This window comes from Hydra vulgaris, chromosome 12 (genome assembly GCF_038396675.1).
Source record: "Hydra vulgaris chromosome 12, alternate assembly HydraT2T_AEP".
NCBI classification, from domain to species: Eukaryota; Metazoa; Cnidaria; class Hydrozoa; order Anthoathecata; family Hydridae; genus Hydra; species Hydra vulgaris.
The window spans coordinates 44,669,390-44,687,354 of NC_088931.1; the positions used below are offsets into that span (position 1 = coordinate 44,669,390).

A 17,965-nucleotide genomic window follows, 5' to 3' on the forward strand; every position below is an offset into this window, starting at 1 on the left:
ATTTAAGCAATGCTAGAAACTGGTCTTTTGGATGGGAAGGAACATTATGCTCTTTCCCACTTTCCTTCCAAGTAATTAATATTTTTCAAACTTTACAACATCCGATGGCTGCGTTAAATGCATGGAGTTTAAAGGAAGTGCAATAAATCTGATGTTGTATTCTTCACACAAAGACAGTACATACTTATATATGATGAGAAATTATCTCCAATTAAAACATGTTTTCCAGGAGTTTTATTTAGTTTAGACACTAATAAAGATTCAATCAAATCTGTAAAACAATTGGAGTCAAACCATTCGCTTTCTGAGCATGCTCAGAAAGCAGATTGTTTGACTCTAGTTGAACATGCTCCTTTTGCTCTAGTTGAACATGCTCCTTTTGCTCCATTTTCTACCCAGGTTTTCCACATTGAACATGCTTTGTAGACAATATATGGAGAAATGACATGTCCTTCTGCATTACCATAATGCATTAAAGATGTAGCAGACCTTTTGAATTAATAATCTTCTCAGGATATTTTGATTCTCACTTTGTTAATACTAGTTTATTGTCAAATCATCAATTAGTTTCAAAAGGGTATTAATAATAGCAGTACCTACTTCTGCCCTATTTCTTTTAATGGTACTTCCAAATCTAACACTTAATTGTTTATTTCTTTTTAGGAATGATTATACCCATTCAACATCAGGCATATTTCCTGCAAATGGTCTAACACAGCAATAAAATGTTCTTTAATAAAATTGTCTGCATAAAACTTGACAATACTACCTAATTCATAACATTCAACTGGGAATCCAAAAGAAGACATATAACATAGTTTGCAAAAAAAAAATAATTTAATTTCAGTATATATTGTGCAACCACCTTTTTTTTTATTATGTAACCTTTTTAGTTAATTCTTTATTGTTGAAAGATGAATTTTAAAGGTTAAGGAAACATCTGTTTGTGTTAACTTACCACTTCTTACATCACTTAAACATTAATTCAATGTTTCCTGGGTATATGGAATATAACCACGACTCCCAGCAACATGATTATATATTCTTGGCATGATCTCTATGTTATAAATATGATTTTTCATTAGTATTTTATTTTGAAATTAAAAATCAATAATATTATATCTATAGACAATATTTTCTGAAAAATAAAACAAAAATATAACATTGAAAATCAAATATTTACATTTCCCTTGGGCTAGAATCACCCTAAGTTGTTGGTAAAGTCACCTCATAATTTTTCCTTAAAGTTATTTTATTTTTTAAATTCTGGTCTTTTTTTTTATTTTTTGTCAATGTCAACAAGATATGGTAAAACTTTCATCCAACCTCTACAGGTTGTATGTATGTATATATATACAAATATATGTATATATATATATATATATATATACATATACATATATATATATATATATATATATATATATATATATATATATATATATATATATATATATAAATTAGTAAAAAACACTTATCTAACTTTTTTCTTCAACTTGAAGTTTCACCATTGCTGGATCATCAGGAAGAGTTAATTTATTATTGCTCAGTTTGAGCTTATCAACTAAAGTATCTAAATTAAGCTTCACAGCATGCTCTATAATAGCAGTCAGGGGATGTTTTTTCTTGCTATAATCAGAGTACTTCGAATCTACATGATTCAAAGGATCATGTATTCTTACACCTTCTCCATATTTATATATATATATATATATATATATATATATATATATATATATATATATATATATATATATAAATTTACTAATTTATACATATATATGTCAAAAGCAGGTAGGTGGAATGACTAATGGTTAATGAGGATATAGTATAACAATGAATAGAGCAATAAATGCTGGAGGTGTTGAAACCAGGCAATGCCAGAAAACCAGCAACAATCTATGATGTATCAGAAATTGTTGGACAAGCTATTCCCTTTCTTGTCATCTTCTATAAACTATATAATGGATGACAAGAACTATATTTTATATAGTTCTTGTCATTTACTATAACAGATCCACCTTAGCCTGTGTCTAAAGACCAGCCTGGAAACAAAAGTAAGCATATTGGAGACTTTTTGAGCAGATCTGGACCCTCGGCTGATACTGAGGTGACTAGCTGCAGTCCTGCTTCCTTTAAAAACCATATAAGCGCTAACATTGTGTCTCCTGATATTATTCTACTCTACCCAAAAGTTCAACCACGGAAACAAACTTGAAAAAGTAGTTCTAAAAAAAAATATTGCATTTTAACTTCCAGTCCTATGAAACTTAAAATTAACTAAAATGAAATAAAAGCTGAGAAAACAAAGAAAAATCTGGCAATAAAATGAAAGGCAAAATTGATAATAAACAACCAGGACCTGTTTCGAAAAAAGGCTCAGCATTTCCATGGAGCAAAGTACAGAATTTATTAAATTTCTTATGTAAGTTTTCTAATACTTCTTAAATTTATAGTCATATATAGCTATATAAATTAGTTTATATAAATCTAACTAGTTAGATTAATATTATCTCAAATGAGGCTGATGTGAAGTCCAATTATCTTATAAGTAAACATTTATTTTACCTATTGGAAACTTGTAAACAAGTCAAGAAAATACCTATGAGGTACATATATATATATATATATATATATATATATATATATATATATATATATATATATATATATATATATATATATATATATATATATATATATATATATATATATATATATATATATATATATATATATATATATATATATACATATATATATACATATATATATATATATATATATATATATATATATATATATATATATATATATATATATGTATATATATATATGTATATATATATGTATATATATATGTATATATATATATATATATGTATATACATATATGTATATAAATATATATATATATATATATATACATATATATATATATATATGTATATATATATATATATATATATACATATATATATATATATATATATATATATATATATATATATATATATATATATATATATATAATGCATCATATATTATACAAATATAATATTTTCCTTACTTTCTTCATTATGTAAAACAACATTTTTGGCAATTAACTTCAAATCCTCAATAACTAGATTGATGTTATCACTTAGAGTAGATTCTTCATCAATTTCAACATAAAAATCGTATCCTTTCAGGAATTTAGCAGGACGAGATTCTATATGTTTTAAATTTACATGGCGATTCTAAAATTAATAATGTATAACTTTATTTTTTTTAAAAACATTTAAAAAATTTTTATTGAAACAATTTCAAAATATTTAAAAAAAAATTAAAATGTAAACAACACTTATATTTACACTTTATTTAGTTTAAAAAAAAAAAGAAACCTTAAAAATAACCAAGGCATCAGCTAAAACTCCACAACCTTCATTTAAAGAAAACACAATTGATTTATCAAGCATTTGAATTGGCTAAAAAAGTTTTTACTAATATATATTTAATGTTTTATCTATAATTTAGATTTTACTAATATATAAAATATTGAAAATGTACAGTTAAGGTTTCACATGATTTCACATATACACATAATATATATATATATATATATATATATATATATATATATATATATATATATATATATATATATATATATATATATATATATATATTTTATATATATATATATATATATATATATATATATATATATATATATACATATATATATATATATATATCATATATATATATATATATATCATATATATATATATATATATATATATATATATATATACATATATATATCATATGAATCATATATATGGATACATACCTATGCATAAAATAAAATGTGTGTGTGTGTGTGTGTGTGTGTGTGTGTGTGTGTGTGTGTGTGTGTGTGTGTGTGTGTGACATGTATTTGAATTTATAAATTAATAAAACATGTAATAAATTTTTAGAAGTATTAAACCAAAATTATGGAATTGACGTTATATAGTTGTTTTTAAGGGGGTGTGTTGCAGGGTATGCCAAATGCGAATTTGTAGTAAATATATAAAATGCGTACTTGTAATCAAGGCATGTGGTAATCGTAATGAACTCACGTGATATACTTGTTTTTCGAGTAAAGATAACCGTTGCACTTTTGTCATTCGACACATTGCGCAACTACGACGGGAAAGAAATTCACAGCAAGTAAAAAATAATAGGAAAAATCACTGATCTCAAAATATAACTATTTATACTATATATTTATACTAGTTATATATACTTATACTGGTTATATATATTTATACTATATTATATATATTTATACTAGTTATATTTTGAGATCGGTGAGGAAAACTCTTTGATTTTTTCGCTCGACGACGTCAAATTTCGGTGTTGAAAGTTTTTTCCATGCTTTATATAAGGTTACTTTCTATATATATATATATATAATATATATATATATATATATATATATATATATATATATATATATATATATATATATATATATATATATATATATATATATATATATATATATATATATATATATATATATATTATATATATATATATATATATATATATATATATATATATATATATGTTTGTGTGCCACAAAATTTGAAATCAATTTTTGAAAGCTTTTTTGTCAACCAATTTTGCTCAAATTTTGCACACTTAATCATTTTCGATGACAATACAAGGAAATGGAAAAATTTGACCAAAAAAAGTTAATTAAGTTAACAAAAATTTAATTTGTATTTTCCCATACATTTTATTTATTTGATATGAATTGCGTATTACGTCACAAAAATCATTGATTTGCAAATTATTTGCAGTTTCGAAGACATTAAAGCGCAGCGATTCAAAACCTATTGTTTTTTAAGTCTTAAGTTATTAAGTTAAAAAACAAAAATTTAGTAAAAACAGTAATTTTTAAATTAAAAAAAAAAAAACAGTAATTTTTCCTTCTACAAAAGATAACAAAAAAAGAATTTCTAGGCCCATTAGAATTCTGCTTGCATAAAGCATGGATTTAAAAAAATATTTTTTTTTTGATTTACTAGTTAATTCTAATAACAGGTAATAAAATAAATAATAAAAAAATACAGTGCCTATAAAATTAATTTATCAAAAAAAGAATACTTTAAAATGAAACTAAATAAACAACTATAATCGTCTTTTTGAATCAATTTTAAGACGTTCTAAAAAATATTAGGTTGATTTAGAAATCAAAAGGGTAACGTTGAAAGTGCCAGGGAAATCCTAAAATAATTTTTCACGTTTTTATTTTCTGAAGTCGCGTTCTCAACTTTAAAAGAGCCATTCTCGCGTCTTTGACAAAATCTCTCTCTCTCTCTCTCTCTCTCTCTCTCTCTCTCTCTCTCTCTCTCTCTCTCTCTCTCTCTCTCTCTCTCTCTCTCTCTATATATATATATATATATATATATATATATATATATATATATATATATATATATATATATATATATATATATATATATATATATATATATATATATATATATATATATATATATATATATATATATATATATATATATATATATATATATATATATATATATATATATATATATAATATATATATATATATATATAATATATATATATATATATATATATATATATATATATATATATATGTATATATATATATACATATATATATGTATATATATATATATATATATATATATATATATATATATATATATATATATATATATATATATATATATATATATATACATATACATATATATCCAAAAAAATACTTAGAGAACGTTGAAAGAAATAACAGGAAAACAAAGAACAAATTCAAACTCCCTTCCTAAAGTAATTAAAACAAATAAAACAAATATATATGAACCAAACAAAATTGCAAACGAGTTTAATAAATATTTCATTGATATAGGAACTGAATTGGCTAATAAGATTCCTTTTACGAAAAAAACTTTTAGTGATTTCCTAGAGCCAATAAATAGTTCGCTTTTCATAGATTTCTCTTAAACTCATCAAAAGATGTCAGAATTTATATTCTGACAACTTTTGATGAGTTTAAGAGAGCTTACAAATCTCTCAAAAGAAACGGGTGCCGACAATATAAATGGCAACATCTTCATAGACTGCTTTAAAAATTTTAAATGTATTTTTTATAAAGACTTCAGTATGGTCGGGGAATACACCTTGCTGCATCTATACAGCAAGGTGTATTCCCCGACCAATTAAAAATAGCTAAAGTTACCTCAATTTACAAAGACGGAAAAAAAATCAAATATTAGTAATTATTGTCCTATCTTTCAACTTTCTCAAAAATTTTAGAAAGAATTAAATAAAATAGAACATACAATTTCCTTAATCTAAATAAGCCTCTATATAAAAATCAATTCGGTTTAAAAAAAAAATTGTTCAACTGAACAAGCCATTATACAGTTCATTTGTGAAATCTCCAATTTATTTGGTAGACCACAATATACTCTAGGTATTTTCATTGACCTATCAAAAGCATTCGATACAGTCGATCACAAAATTCTACTTAAAAAACTCAAATTTTACGGAATTAATGGCATATTAATAAAATGGTTTAAAAGTTACTTGATCAATAGAAAGCAATTTGAGTTCTATGGAGATTATTTTCAAAATGAAAAATTAATTGACATAAAATGTGGTGTTCCAGAGGGCTCTATTCTATGCCCACTTGTGTTTTTAGTTCACATAAATGATTTAAATAAAGCTTCTTACCATATGAGTATCATGTTTGCGGACGATACTAATTTATTTCTGCCAAACAATGACATTAATGAGATTTTTTCAAATATGAATAAAGAACTCAATCACATCTCTAACTGGTTTAAGTGCAACAAGTTAACTTTAAAGATTGATTAAACAAAATGGATCCTTTTCCACTTTTTTGCAAAAAAGTATTTTTTACCAAATAATTTACCTAATCTTTTTATTGATAAAATTAAAATAAAAAAGGAGTCGGTCACAAGATTTTTAGGCATTAACATTGATGAAAATATTACATTGAAGTATCATATCGACTTTATTTCTCATAAATTAGCCAAAAGTATTAAAACTCTATATAAGGTCTAAGTAAACAAAACTTAATTCAACTCTACTACTCATTTACTCATAGCTATATAAATTATAGCTATGAGTATATATTATATAAAGTCAACAACCATTGCTTACTTTTTAAGATCTTTTTACCCATAAAGCTATAAACAAATATACTTTACAAAATGATAATTTATTAATTGAACCCTTTTGTCAAACAAAGTTTAATAATTTTGCATAAACTATCGAGCACCGTATTTAAGGAACAAAATTGTTGTTCCAAATTTTGATTTGTCTATTTCGTTTTCCGTTTTTGAAACTAAATTAAAAAACTATATTTTTTCTACTGGCATATATATAAATATTTTTGAAAAGTAAAATATTTTCACACTGGATAATTTGTAAAATTATTTTCAGTCTTTGTTTATTCTACATTGTTAATAGTTATCAAATCAATTGTATTTTTATTTTATTGTATTTTTATTTTTATTTTATATACACGTATGATATATTTTATATGGTTCACGTATATATATTTTATATGGTTCCGACGACAAAATCTTTTGGATCTTCTTTCAGATGCCAAGTTTATATATTGTTATATTGTTATATAACGATTAATAATAGTAAACTAAATAAAAAAAAAAAAAAAATTAATATATTTTACGCTATACATATTACTGAAAGCAAGCATTAAGAAATAAATTTACTTTCTTGCTAGTGCAAATTTTCCAGTTTATACAAATTTTTTCCTGCAAGGTTTTCTGTAAGGTTTCGATTCCAGTGGGAACAGAACGTTTGTTGGACGTCTTAAAAACATCATATGGAATTATGACGTCTTATAGGTGTCTGCGCCCGCTGGGTTGACTGGATAAAAGAGCGTGGGGGACAGCTCGCTTCCTCACGCCGTATGCTGAATCCGCTACTGTCTATAACACAATTTATTTTGTTTTTAAATATTTTGTTATATTCAGAAAAATTGTAATTGTTACAGAAATAAATATTACTATTACTATTTCCCTCATGTCAGATTTCGCTCATTACAGATAATGTCAGATTAATTAATCTGACATTATCTGTAATAATCTGACAAGCAAAGACTTATGATTTAAAAACAAATATTTTAGGCATAAGATATCTTAATTCATTTCACTTTTTAGAATATTTAAAAAGTTTTATGTTAATTAGGACTTTGGATTAATTTTGAGTAAAGTCTAAAAATAAGTACGAAAGAACTTTTATTGCATGCAGATTGTTTGTATTTATGTAAATATACAAAATCTACTGAGCATGAGTATAATGCGTATTACAAACCACTGCCCCTCCATTTCAGAACCCGTGTCGTCGGCCCTGACTGGAAGCGACGCGATTCATTTGAAGAATTAATTAAGATAATAAACTTATTTTTAAAACACTTAAGATCTGAGACACAAAGGATCCGTGGATCAAACCCCACGTTTGGGAAAGATTTGTGACATCGGTTAGAAGGGTGCGTGAACTTCTTATTAAATGCTCATCCGCGGTGCTCTTATTGGGGCACCTAAATAAAATTAAAAAAAAAAAATTAAAAATAATATTAAAAAATCAGAAAATTAGCGAGGCATTAATGTCTCGCTTTTTCTCTGATTGCCTTGCATTTCATGGCACGGTCGCGCGAGAATTATATTACCGCTGGATTGCACTGTTTGCTTCCTATAGCTGCTTGTCTACTGCCACTCAAGAGATAATCATAATTTGATATTATAATACTCTAGAGAAAAATTTTGAAGATGTCAAAGAAAGTACAAAAAGTTATGGTTCAACCAATTGTATCTTTTTTATTTGAATATTGTAACTAATAGTTTTCATATATATATATATAGGAAAAAAAAGGTCATTGACTTTTGGGAATTTTAAGCTCATTGGGAATTCCGCGTTTTACGCGGCACCATTGGGCTAGCTAACACCCTGTATATATATATATATATATATATATATATATATATATATATATATATATATATATATATATTCACACACACATATATATGTATATATATATATATATGCATGTATGTATGTTTATATATACATATATATATATATATATATATATATATATATATATATATATATATATATATATATATATATATATATATATATATATATATATATATATATATATGTATATATATATATATATATATATATATATATATATATATATATATATATATATATATATATATATATATGTATATATATATATATGGACTTGAGAGTCCCAAAGTGATCTTAAATAAAATTCTACAAATTAAATATGTCCACACATTTTATCCAACTGTTTAATTGTTACTTTATTTTATATTATGTTAAGAGACGATTTATAAACTTCAAATCCAGACCATAAAATTCTTAATTTTTAATGGTCCTTGTGAAGGAAATTTTAATAATTTATTTGCCTCAAATATAACTAGTTTAAAATTAGTAAAGAGACCAGGGGGTATATGTGGAAACCAGATAATTTGCTAACAAGAATTGTTATTTTTGGGTCTCAGACAACAATGTGTGGCCTGTGAAATTAGGTTTAAAAATTAATTTAATTAAATAACTGGATCAGTAACATTTAATAAACTCAACAAACACTTTAAGTAACAGAGGTAATATAATAAAGCACAGATACTGCATTTCAAGAGCAGTATTTTCTTGGCATGGAAACTTGTATGGAATTTTGTATGTAAATGTTCTGTTTTTTGTTTCTTTCTTTTTTTATAATGTCTATGTTCCTTCTTAGAAAACTGTTTTGATTCTTGCTCTGTTACCTTAGCCAAAGTGTATTGGTGCTTCTCATCAATATGTTTCAGGAACCAATACGAATCAAACAGTTCTTTACAATATTGTTCTGTAAGATGTTCTGCACACTGAATCAAGCATTACTCACTGCATCCTTTTCGCATTTTCTTATCCTGTACCATTACCTCCTCTTCTTTATTTGAAATTTGCCTATAAATGTTATTAATTTGTTATAAAATGAGTTATTTTCTACTTTATTATATTTATTTGTATTTAACTTGTCAGTATATATAAGTATAGTATAAAGATGAAAATCCAGATGGCACCTTATATTTCTATGAAGCATATGGCAATTTTGTAAAGGATATAAATCGAGGTTTAACTATTCCTGGTGACAAAGTTAGCCAAGTAGCAACTTACTGTTACATTCTTTTTTATGAAGTATACAATATCACTTGTCGGTCATCACTATGTAACCTTATGATGATCCTTATGACAAATGTTTTATTAAATAATTATTATCAACTCTATTCACCTAGTTCACTCAAGGAGTCAAAGTAGATGTTGATAAAGTCACAAATTAAAATGTTTGCAATGTTTTGATCAAAAACTGTAAAAAAGATTGTGTTTAGTAAAATATCTTTAAAAACTTTTATTTACTTTTTATTCTACAAAAATTTTATCGATTTTTTCTCAAAAATTTTATAAAACCCACTAATAAATTTTGTGGTAACAACTGGAAATAAGTGTTAGCAAATTATAAATTTAACTTTACTTACTAAATCATTGAAACACAATTAGTTTTAGATACACTTAAGTTAATTTAAAATAAAAAAATGCAATCAAAACGCGTTTGTTATGAACAAAATTAAAAAAAATAGGTTAATAAATTAATTTTTCCATTTTCTATAAGTTACTTTCAATAGATATATCATACAAAAACAATATTTAGGCAAAAATCACTGAACTAAAAATGTAAATTGCCACGAAATAATATTTTTAAACTTCCCTCTAGTTATTTAAGCAAGCTGCGTGTTGGCAAGGCTTCGAATAGTTATTTTTTTGTATTTGAATAGTTATTGTCTCAATATAATAAAAGTCTATATATCTATATATAGTAATAAGGCAACTATTTGAATAAAAAAACTTGAGCATTTAATAAGAGTATTTACTACAGTTTTATTTTTGAATTAAATAGCAAATCTGTTCATTTAACTTTTACTAAAGGTTATAATTAATAAAGTGATTTTAAGGCTTTTAAATTAAAGATTATTAAAAAGGAAATAATTAAAGTCGAACATAATATGTAAAAGAAACAAAACTTTCTGAAAAAGTTACGTTTCGTTTTTTTTGCTTTCATAAAGTAATTTTAGTAGTTTTTATCTTAAGTAAAGTAAAAATCAAAGGTTTATTCAAAAATTAAATTTGCGCAATTGTTATTAAGTTTGAAAATTTTTACTTTAGTTCAATTATTATCAAAAACAAATAACTCTTTATTGCCAACTCTGAATGGTTATTTTAACATTGTTCTATTTTTCAAAAAAGAAAATTTTTCATACATTTCGTTGTTATAAAGTTTTGTAACAAGTCTTTAAGATTAAGTTTGTAACTACATCGTTTTTTTTTAAACTAACACTCAGTTAGTAACTTTTGGACAGTTACATGACACATAATTACGTGAAAAAGCAATTGCTTTTTAATTAATTTAATTGTCCTGAAAAAAAATAAAGTAGCTAAAAAAAAAAAAAGGGAAAATTAGTTATACTACTGCATTTAAAACCAAAACAGTTGTTTATATATATATATATATATATATATATATACATACATACATACATACATACATACATACATACATACATACATACATACATACATACAAACAAACAAACATACATACATACATATATTGCAGAGGAACAACTTTAAACACTAATGTTTTTTTTTTAAATTTAGTATTTTTATTAAATTGGTTTAGAGAACTATATCATTATCAATTGGATGATTTCCTATAGTTGAATCTGTCCGATTAATACTAAAGAAAAATCACATGATCATGATAATGATCATGTGATTGTTTTTGCATGCAATATTTTTGTAAGAATTGATTAATATTTCAGAGCGTGTTTTTCTTAACTTTTTAAAGAATCTTATATTTAGGTATTTACAAAATGTAAGTAGTTTTTTTTTTAGTCTTGTTATTATACATGTAAACAATTTCTTTATTTGTTGTTAGTAACTTTTCTTCCTTTTAAAAGTAGTTCTTGATGTTGTTGTAAATAGTTCCTAGTTAAGTATTTATGATGTTTTTGCAGTTTTTATATGGTGTTTTATGTTGTTATGTAGTATATGCATTGTTGTTTACAGTGTTTAAGTAATTTTTTTGTTGTAATAAATTCATTTATATAACTTTTTTTTAGCGAGCTCGGATTCAAATTTGGCTTTATGAACAAAATAATTTAAGGATCGAAGGACACATTATTGGTTTTGATGAATACATGAATTTGGTGTTAGATGATGCACAGGAAGTACATGTAAAGAATAAAACCAAAAAACAACTTGGTAAGTAAAATTTTTCAATAACTTAATGATTTTTTCTACAACATTGTTTTTGAGAAATAAGTAATATATTTAAAAAAAATTTTTTTTAGGTCGTATTCTTCTTAAAGGCGATAACATAACTTTGATTCAAAATGTTGCAACATAAGTTCTCATTTATAATTCATGAAGTATCATGGACAATTTTGATATTCTATAAAATACAATAAACCAAAATGGATGAAAACAAAATTTATGTGTGTTTATGTGTAACACTGTTCTTCTATCAATGCAGTTTTAAAATTAAAATTTGTATAATTGACGTGAACATTTAAATATGTTATTGTTGCTACAGGCGAGTAATAAGAATTTATTAACCTTAATTGATGGTTTATTATGTTTATATATATATATATATATATATATATATATATATATATATATATATATATATATATATATATAATAGTGTCGAAATATTAAATAAAAATTTTGAATCGTGATAGTGACAGGTGGAGTTTAAGTTTTTTTATGCAGCGTTTGTTCGTTGATATTCACGTTAAATTTTCTTCTCAAGATTCCTGGTAATTAGTTTGTTGGGAGTGATGGCATTATTCCAATCTTTAAAAAAATAAAACTTTCATAAACATCACATTCTTATGAAATAATTTATCGTTGTTGTGAAACTTTCTTTGTTTCATGAGTTTCTCAATAACTTCGTTGTTGTGAAACTTGTGAAAGGTTAAGTAGTTGCATATTAATTTCAAGTGTTTTTTGCGCAATCAGTATTGTATGTGAAATGTTAGAATCAAGATTTTTGAGTCGAATGATTTTATTAAATATGATTTTTTGAATAGTTTCATTCTTAGAAGTTCTAGTAAAGAATCGTCCATTAATTACGCAACGCAAAATATTAAAAAAAAAAAACAATTAAAAGATTAATATAGCTTAAGCTCATTTACGCGGCGATTTTCATTTAACTCAATTGGCCATTTTAATTTTTTTAAATTAAGGCTGCGAGGAAAAATTTGATCTTTTTTGTTTTGTTAATTGCGAAAGTTTCTAATTGCATTACGTTTTATTCTAATAGTAATTACGTTTCTAATAAATACGTTTTATTCCAATTGCATTACGTTTATTTTCTAATTGCATTACGATTCTAATTACATTACGTTAAGATTCATATTCTAATAAGTGTCTTGATAGCTCAGTTGGTCAAACAAAATGTTAAAACCTTAACAGTTGTAATACGAGCTCAAATCTAGCCATCGCTAACTCAGCGCTTGAGTACTTAAAAATGTTGGTTAATAACGTAAGGTACTTTTGATTATTCTAATGACTATTTGGATGGTTAAGCGCCAAACCCGCCTATACAACAAAGTTGAAAAAAATTGATTTATGGAGTGTTTCTTTGCAAACACCAAAATAATATTTTTAAGTGCACTGATCTGCAATTACTTTAAATTCTTTCGGTTTTGTGGCTTTTGTTGAAGACAGTTTTTAATAAGAGTTTTATAACTTTGCGTCATATTATCTCATTTTAACATATTCGTTGTAAAGGCTGGTTTGGCGCTGAACTATCCATTTGTGGCTGTTCCTATGCTAGGCCAAAAATATCTTTGGGTATAAGAAAATTTTATAGCAAAATATAACATGAAATTCAAATAAATAATAACTAATAAGATTTGCAGAGTTACGAAGGTATCAGTTTTGTTACATGATGTTTTGAAAAAAGTTTAATATTTTGATAAGAGGTTTCACCCCAATAGTCAACAGCTGAATCTTTTGCTTGCTAGCCGCATTATTTCAAAATTGCTTTCGCCGAGCCTGCAGCATTTTAGAATATTGGAAATCAGAATTCAAATTAAATATCAGTAAAATAATTAAAACAAATACAAATAAATGTTACTGTTACAATAAGGAGTGTTCTGGCAAGATTTCTTTTGACTTCTGGATCATCCAGAGTACGACCAAAAATTTTATCATAATGAAATAGATCAGCTGCCATAACGTATACCTTATCAACTATTATAAGATATTAATGATGCCTGTCTTCCGAATTATATAATTTCCAATATTCCAAAATGCAATAGGCTCAGCGGAAGCAATTTTAAATTAATGCAATTATCAAACAAAAAATTTAGCTGTTGGTTATTAGGGTGAAGTCTCTATTCAAAATAATTAAGTTATAACGCAGCCGTGGCGCAATAGTTAAAGTTCTGGCTCAGAACCTAGAGGTTATAACGCTTGAGACTACTCAAAGGCACAAACAGCTATATTAAATCTAGATGTGATATTAAAAGCTGTGCATGTTCAAAACATTTTTTTGTGTTATGTGAAGCAGTTTGTTGTTTTAAACAATATGAAAACGACTAAAAAAGAATTACTTAAAAGCCTATAGGAGAATTGCGATTAAAATTACCGCTCTCAGAACTAATCCCAAAAACTTATATCTCACTTTAAGTTTCAAATTAATGCCATTTATCAAAAACACCTATACTGATATGTGGTTTTGAAAAAATCTCAACATATTGAAATACTCGTACTGGTATTCGTGCAATGGTAAACATATTATGTATTTTCTCCCATTTGTGGATTTCTTCAAAAAACAAACCGGTTGCTGATAACCCAGGTATTAAATTTAGCTTTACACTTTATCTAAAATATTTGAATCGTTTCCGTCAATAGTAGTACTTAGTAGTTGAAGGATATAAATATTAGCAATTTATGTTAAAAATTGTTCTACATTTTTACATCATCAAATTAATTTTCTATTTAAAATGGGTTGCTTCCAAACAGAAAGAAATAATCAGTTCCGGATCAGGTCGGGCTGAGATATTCTCATTTAAGAGATCATATTTACAAAATAAAATGGAACTTCTGAAAGAAAACGGGAAGTGAAACTGACAAGAAAGACCTTCTTTTTTAAATAGAAAAACAAGGTGCAGCACTTCAAATATTTAATTCATCTAGTTTTAATGGAATAAATTACCTTAAAAAACGTATTTTCACATAAAAGAGTTTAGCAAAATCAAAGTTATATGGAAAAGCAAATATTTTTGTCAGTATACTTTCATGACTTATATTATAAAATACTTTCATTTGTCATGAAATGGTTTTTTTCTTTTAAACTACTGTGCCCGATTCAAAAACGTATTTTCTATGTTCGTACCAATATTCATCAAAAAAGATTTTGTGGAAGACACCTAAATATTTGTTGCAGAATATCTACCAAAGTTCCATAACAATACTACCAAAATATTACGGTAGTATTGTTATGGAACTTTGGATAGTATTGTGGAACTTTGGATAGTATTTGGATAGTATTGTTATTAGCCGAACCTGTCACTTTTAAAATTGGTCGCAGTTTTATTAAGCAACACTTGTAATCAAATTTTGTTACTTAAATGTCCATAACTTTTTGTAGAATTGTTGTTTTGTTAAGAAATTTTGACTATTCTAATACTAATTTAGCCTCTTTTCAATAATAAATAATAATGAATAATAAAAATAGTTTGAAATTTTTACACAATTACCTATGACTCAGTGATAACGATAATTTTAATTTGTAATAAAAATAAACACTTAGCTAAATCTTTAATAGCTATTGCATTCATTTGGAATTCTAAACTAGTTAAATGTTTTAATATCATAATTTTTATTAAGATTTGTGGCTATAAAATAACCCTTTTTACGAGGTTCTATTTCAATGTAAGTTACTTATTGTTTTTCTGTGATCCTTTTTGAAATATCTGTTCTTACTTTCTAAAGCAAAAAGGAAAAGAAATTCAAAAAGCTATTTAAACACAAGCTAAAATTTAGTTTGATAAATTAATTTATCTTGAAAGTTTTAAATAAGTTCGCAATTCATTTTTTTAAATACTGTTATCTAGTTGTTACTCAGGATATAGTTTTTTATTAAGGTGGTTCACCACTAAAAAAAAATCCCCAATTTTCATAATTTTAAATTAAAAAGTGTATAAGCATAAGTGCATAAGCATCATTTCAAGCATAATTTCAAGCATAAATGTATAATTTCAAGCATAATTTCAAGCATAAATGTATAATTTCAAGCATAAATGTATAATTTCAAGCATAAGTGTATAAGCATAATTTCAAATTAAAAAGTGTATAAGCAAAAGAGCATAACATAAGAAAATAAAAAACAACATAAATGTCATTTTACAACAATTTATTCCTAAAATTGCAAAAATATGTCAAAAAGGTTGCAAAATCAGTAAATTTTGAACAAAATTTTGAAAAACGATAGTTAGGAAACAATTAGAAATTAGAGCTTCATATTTGGCAAACAGTTCAATGCACATAAAATGAAGGGCCTGAACAAAATTCAGTGCTATATTTCTAGTAAAAGTTGAAATTTTTGATTTTTTTGGCAAAAGCATCAAATTTTGGAGAGTTGGCTATTGAAATAAAATAGTAAAATGTAAATAATTCATTAACTACTTTAATTTTAGCATATATTTTGGTTCAGGCCCTCCTTCATAATATGTAGAACATGTCCTGAAAATTTGAAGCAAAAAACTTAAGTCATTCAAAAGTTATAACATTTCAAAAATTAAAAATTGCACAATAAAGTGAATTCAGAAAAACAACAATAAACATTTTATAACTAAAAAAAATATCAAAAACTTCCAGATAAGTATTGTTCAAAAGTTTCCAGTTGTTGTTCTTCCTCTTGCCAACCCTTATTAATGACTTTTAAATGTATTCTTCTACTTTTTTTTTTAAAAGAGTCTTTTTATTCATACTGGTAACGCGTTTTTGATCCCTACAAAATGAGGACACTGTGGATTTTACACCATTTTTAAGGTTGACTACTCTCTGAACACCAACAGTTTCCTTATTAAAATAAAATACAGCTGAGTTCACTCCCAACTCAAATAAAGCTTTGTGAATAAAAATGCTTTTGGGCATCTAGACCATATAATACTATTAAGGCCCTCATCAGAATTCTTTGTTTGACCATAAGTGCATTTTTTCAAAAGGTTGTCATCACTCAATTCTTTAAACTCTTTCTTAATGATATGGTATATCCATACTGGCAAATTAACTTTAGGTATGTAAATGCTGTGACCTGAAGAGTTTTCTTTCTTGATTACACTAACTGAAACACGCTCAACATTTTTGTCTTCTTTTAGGGTAGGTGTTTTGGTCCACTGGTTGCCATGAAATGCTCCTTTTCTTTTTAAACTTATTTTTTTGTTGCTTCCCATTATATATAATATTCTAATATTTTAAAGTATATAATATAAAACTGATAAGTTATACTAAATAATAAAAAAGCTTTTTAATTACAACAATAAATTATTAGAAGATAGTATCTAATGAATCATGCAAAAATAACAACTTCCCTACAGTTATATTCTAAACTTTTGTCAAACCATGCTGGCCTTCTAAACTAATGCGTAACTAACTAAATTTGATAAAAAAAACTTAAGTCAAGGCAAAGAGAGAGGGCAATTATAAACATAAGTTTGTGTTGTTAGGGGCCGTTGCTATGGAAAGTTGTCTGGTAAGGTCTAAATAAAGTGAAAGATATCTAAAAATACTC

At 25.1% G+C, this 17,965-nt stretch overlaps 2 protein-coding genes across 3 annotated transcripts in view; one reads left to right on the top strand and one right to left on the bottom strand.

The window, feature by feature from the left end:
• LOC100197101 (protein henna) overlaps positions 1 to 3,521 on the bottom strand; it is a 53,281-nt gene extending 49,760 nt beyond the window's left edge. For both annotated transcript variants that reach the window (XM_065813395.1, XM_065813396.1), the window contains exons 1-2: positions 3,384 to 3,521; positions 3,071 to 3,239 (exon numbers count right to left, since the gene is read on the bottom strand). In XM_065813395.1, the coding sequence (XP_065669467.1) occupies positions 3,071 to 3,239; positions 3,384 to 3,458 (244 nt within the window). In that variant the 5' untranslated portion in view covers positions 3,459 to 3,521. The remainder of the gene's footprint in view (positions 1 to 3,070; positions 3,240 to 3,383) is intronic.
• Positions 3,522 to 8,722: 5,201 nt separating this feature from the next.
• On the top strand, positions 8,723 to 12,645 carry LOC100203176 (small nuclear ribonucleoprotein E). Its single transcript, XM_065813398.1, has 4 exons — positions 8,723 to 8,888; positions 12,002 to 12,028; positions 12,276 to 12,417; positions 12,507 to 12,645. The coding sequence occupies exons 1-4, from the start codon at positions 8,850 to 8,852 to the stop codon at positions 12,560 to 12,562; spliced, it is 264 nt and encodes an 87-aa protein (XP_065669470.1). The 5' UTR covers positions 8,723 to 8,849; the 3' UTR covers positions 12,563 to 12,645.
• The last annotated feature ends 5,320 nt before the right edge of the window (positions 12,646 to 17,965 follow it).

Coding starts and splice junctions, on each gene's coding strand:
- LOC100203176 (XM_065813398.1), top strand. CDS start 8,850: ATGTCAAAGAAAGTACAAAAAGTTATGGTTCAACCAATT. Junction 8,889..12,001: donor AAGTTATGGTTCAACCAATT/GTATCTTTTTTA, acceptor AACTTTTTAAAG/AATCTTATATTTAGGTATTT. Junction 12,029..12,275: donor TATTTAGGTATTTACAAAAT/GTAAGTAGTTTT, acceptor ACTTTTTTTTAG/CGAGCTCGGATTCAAATTTG.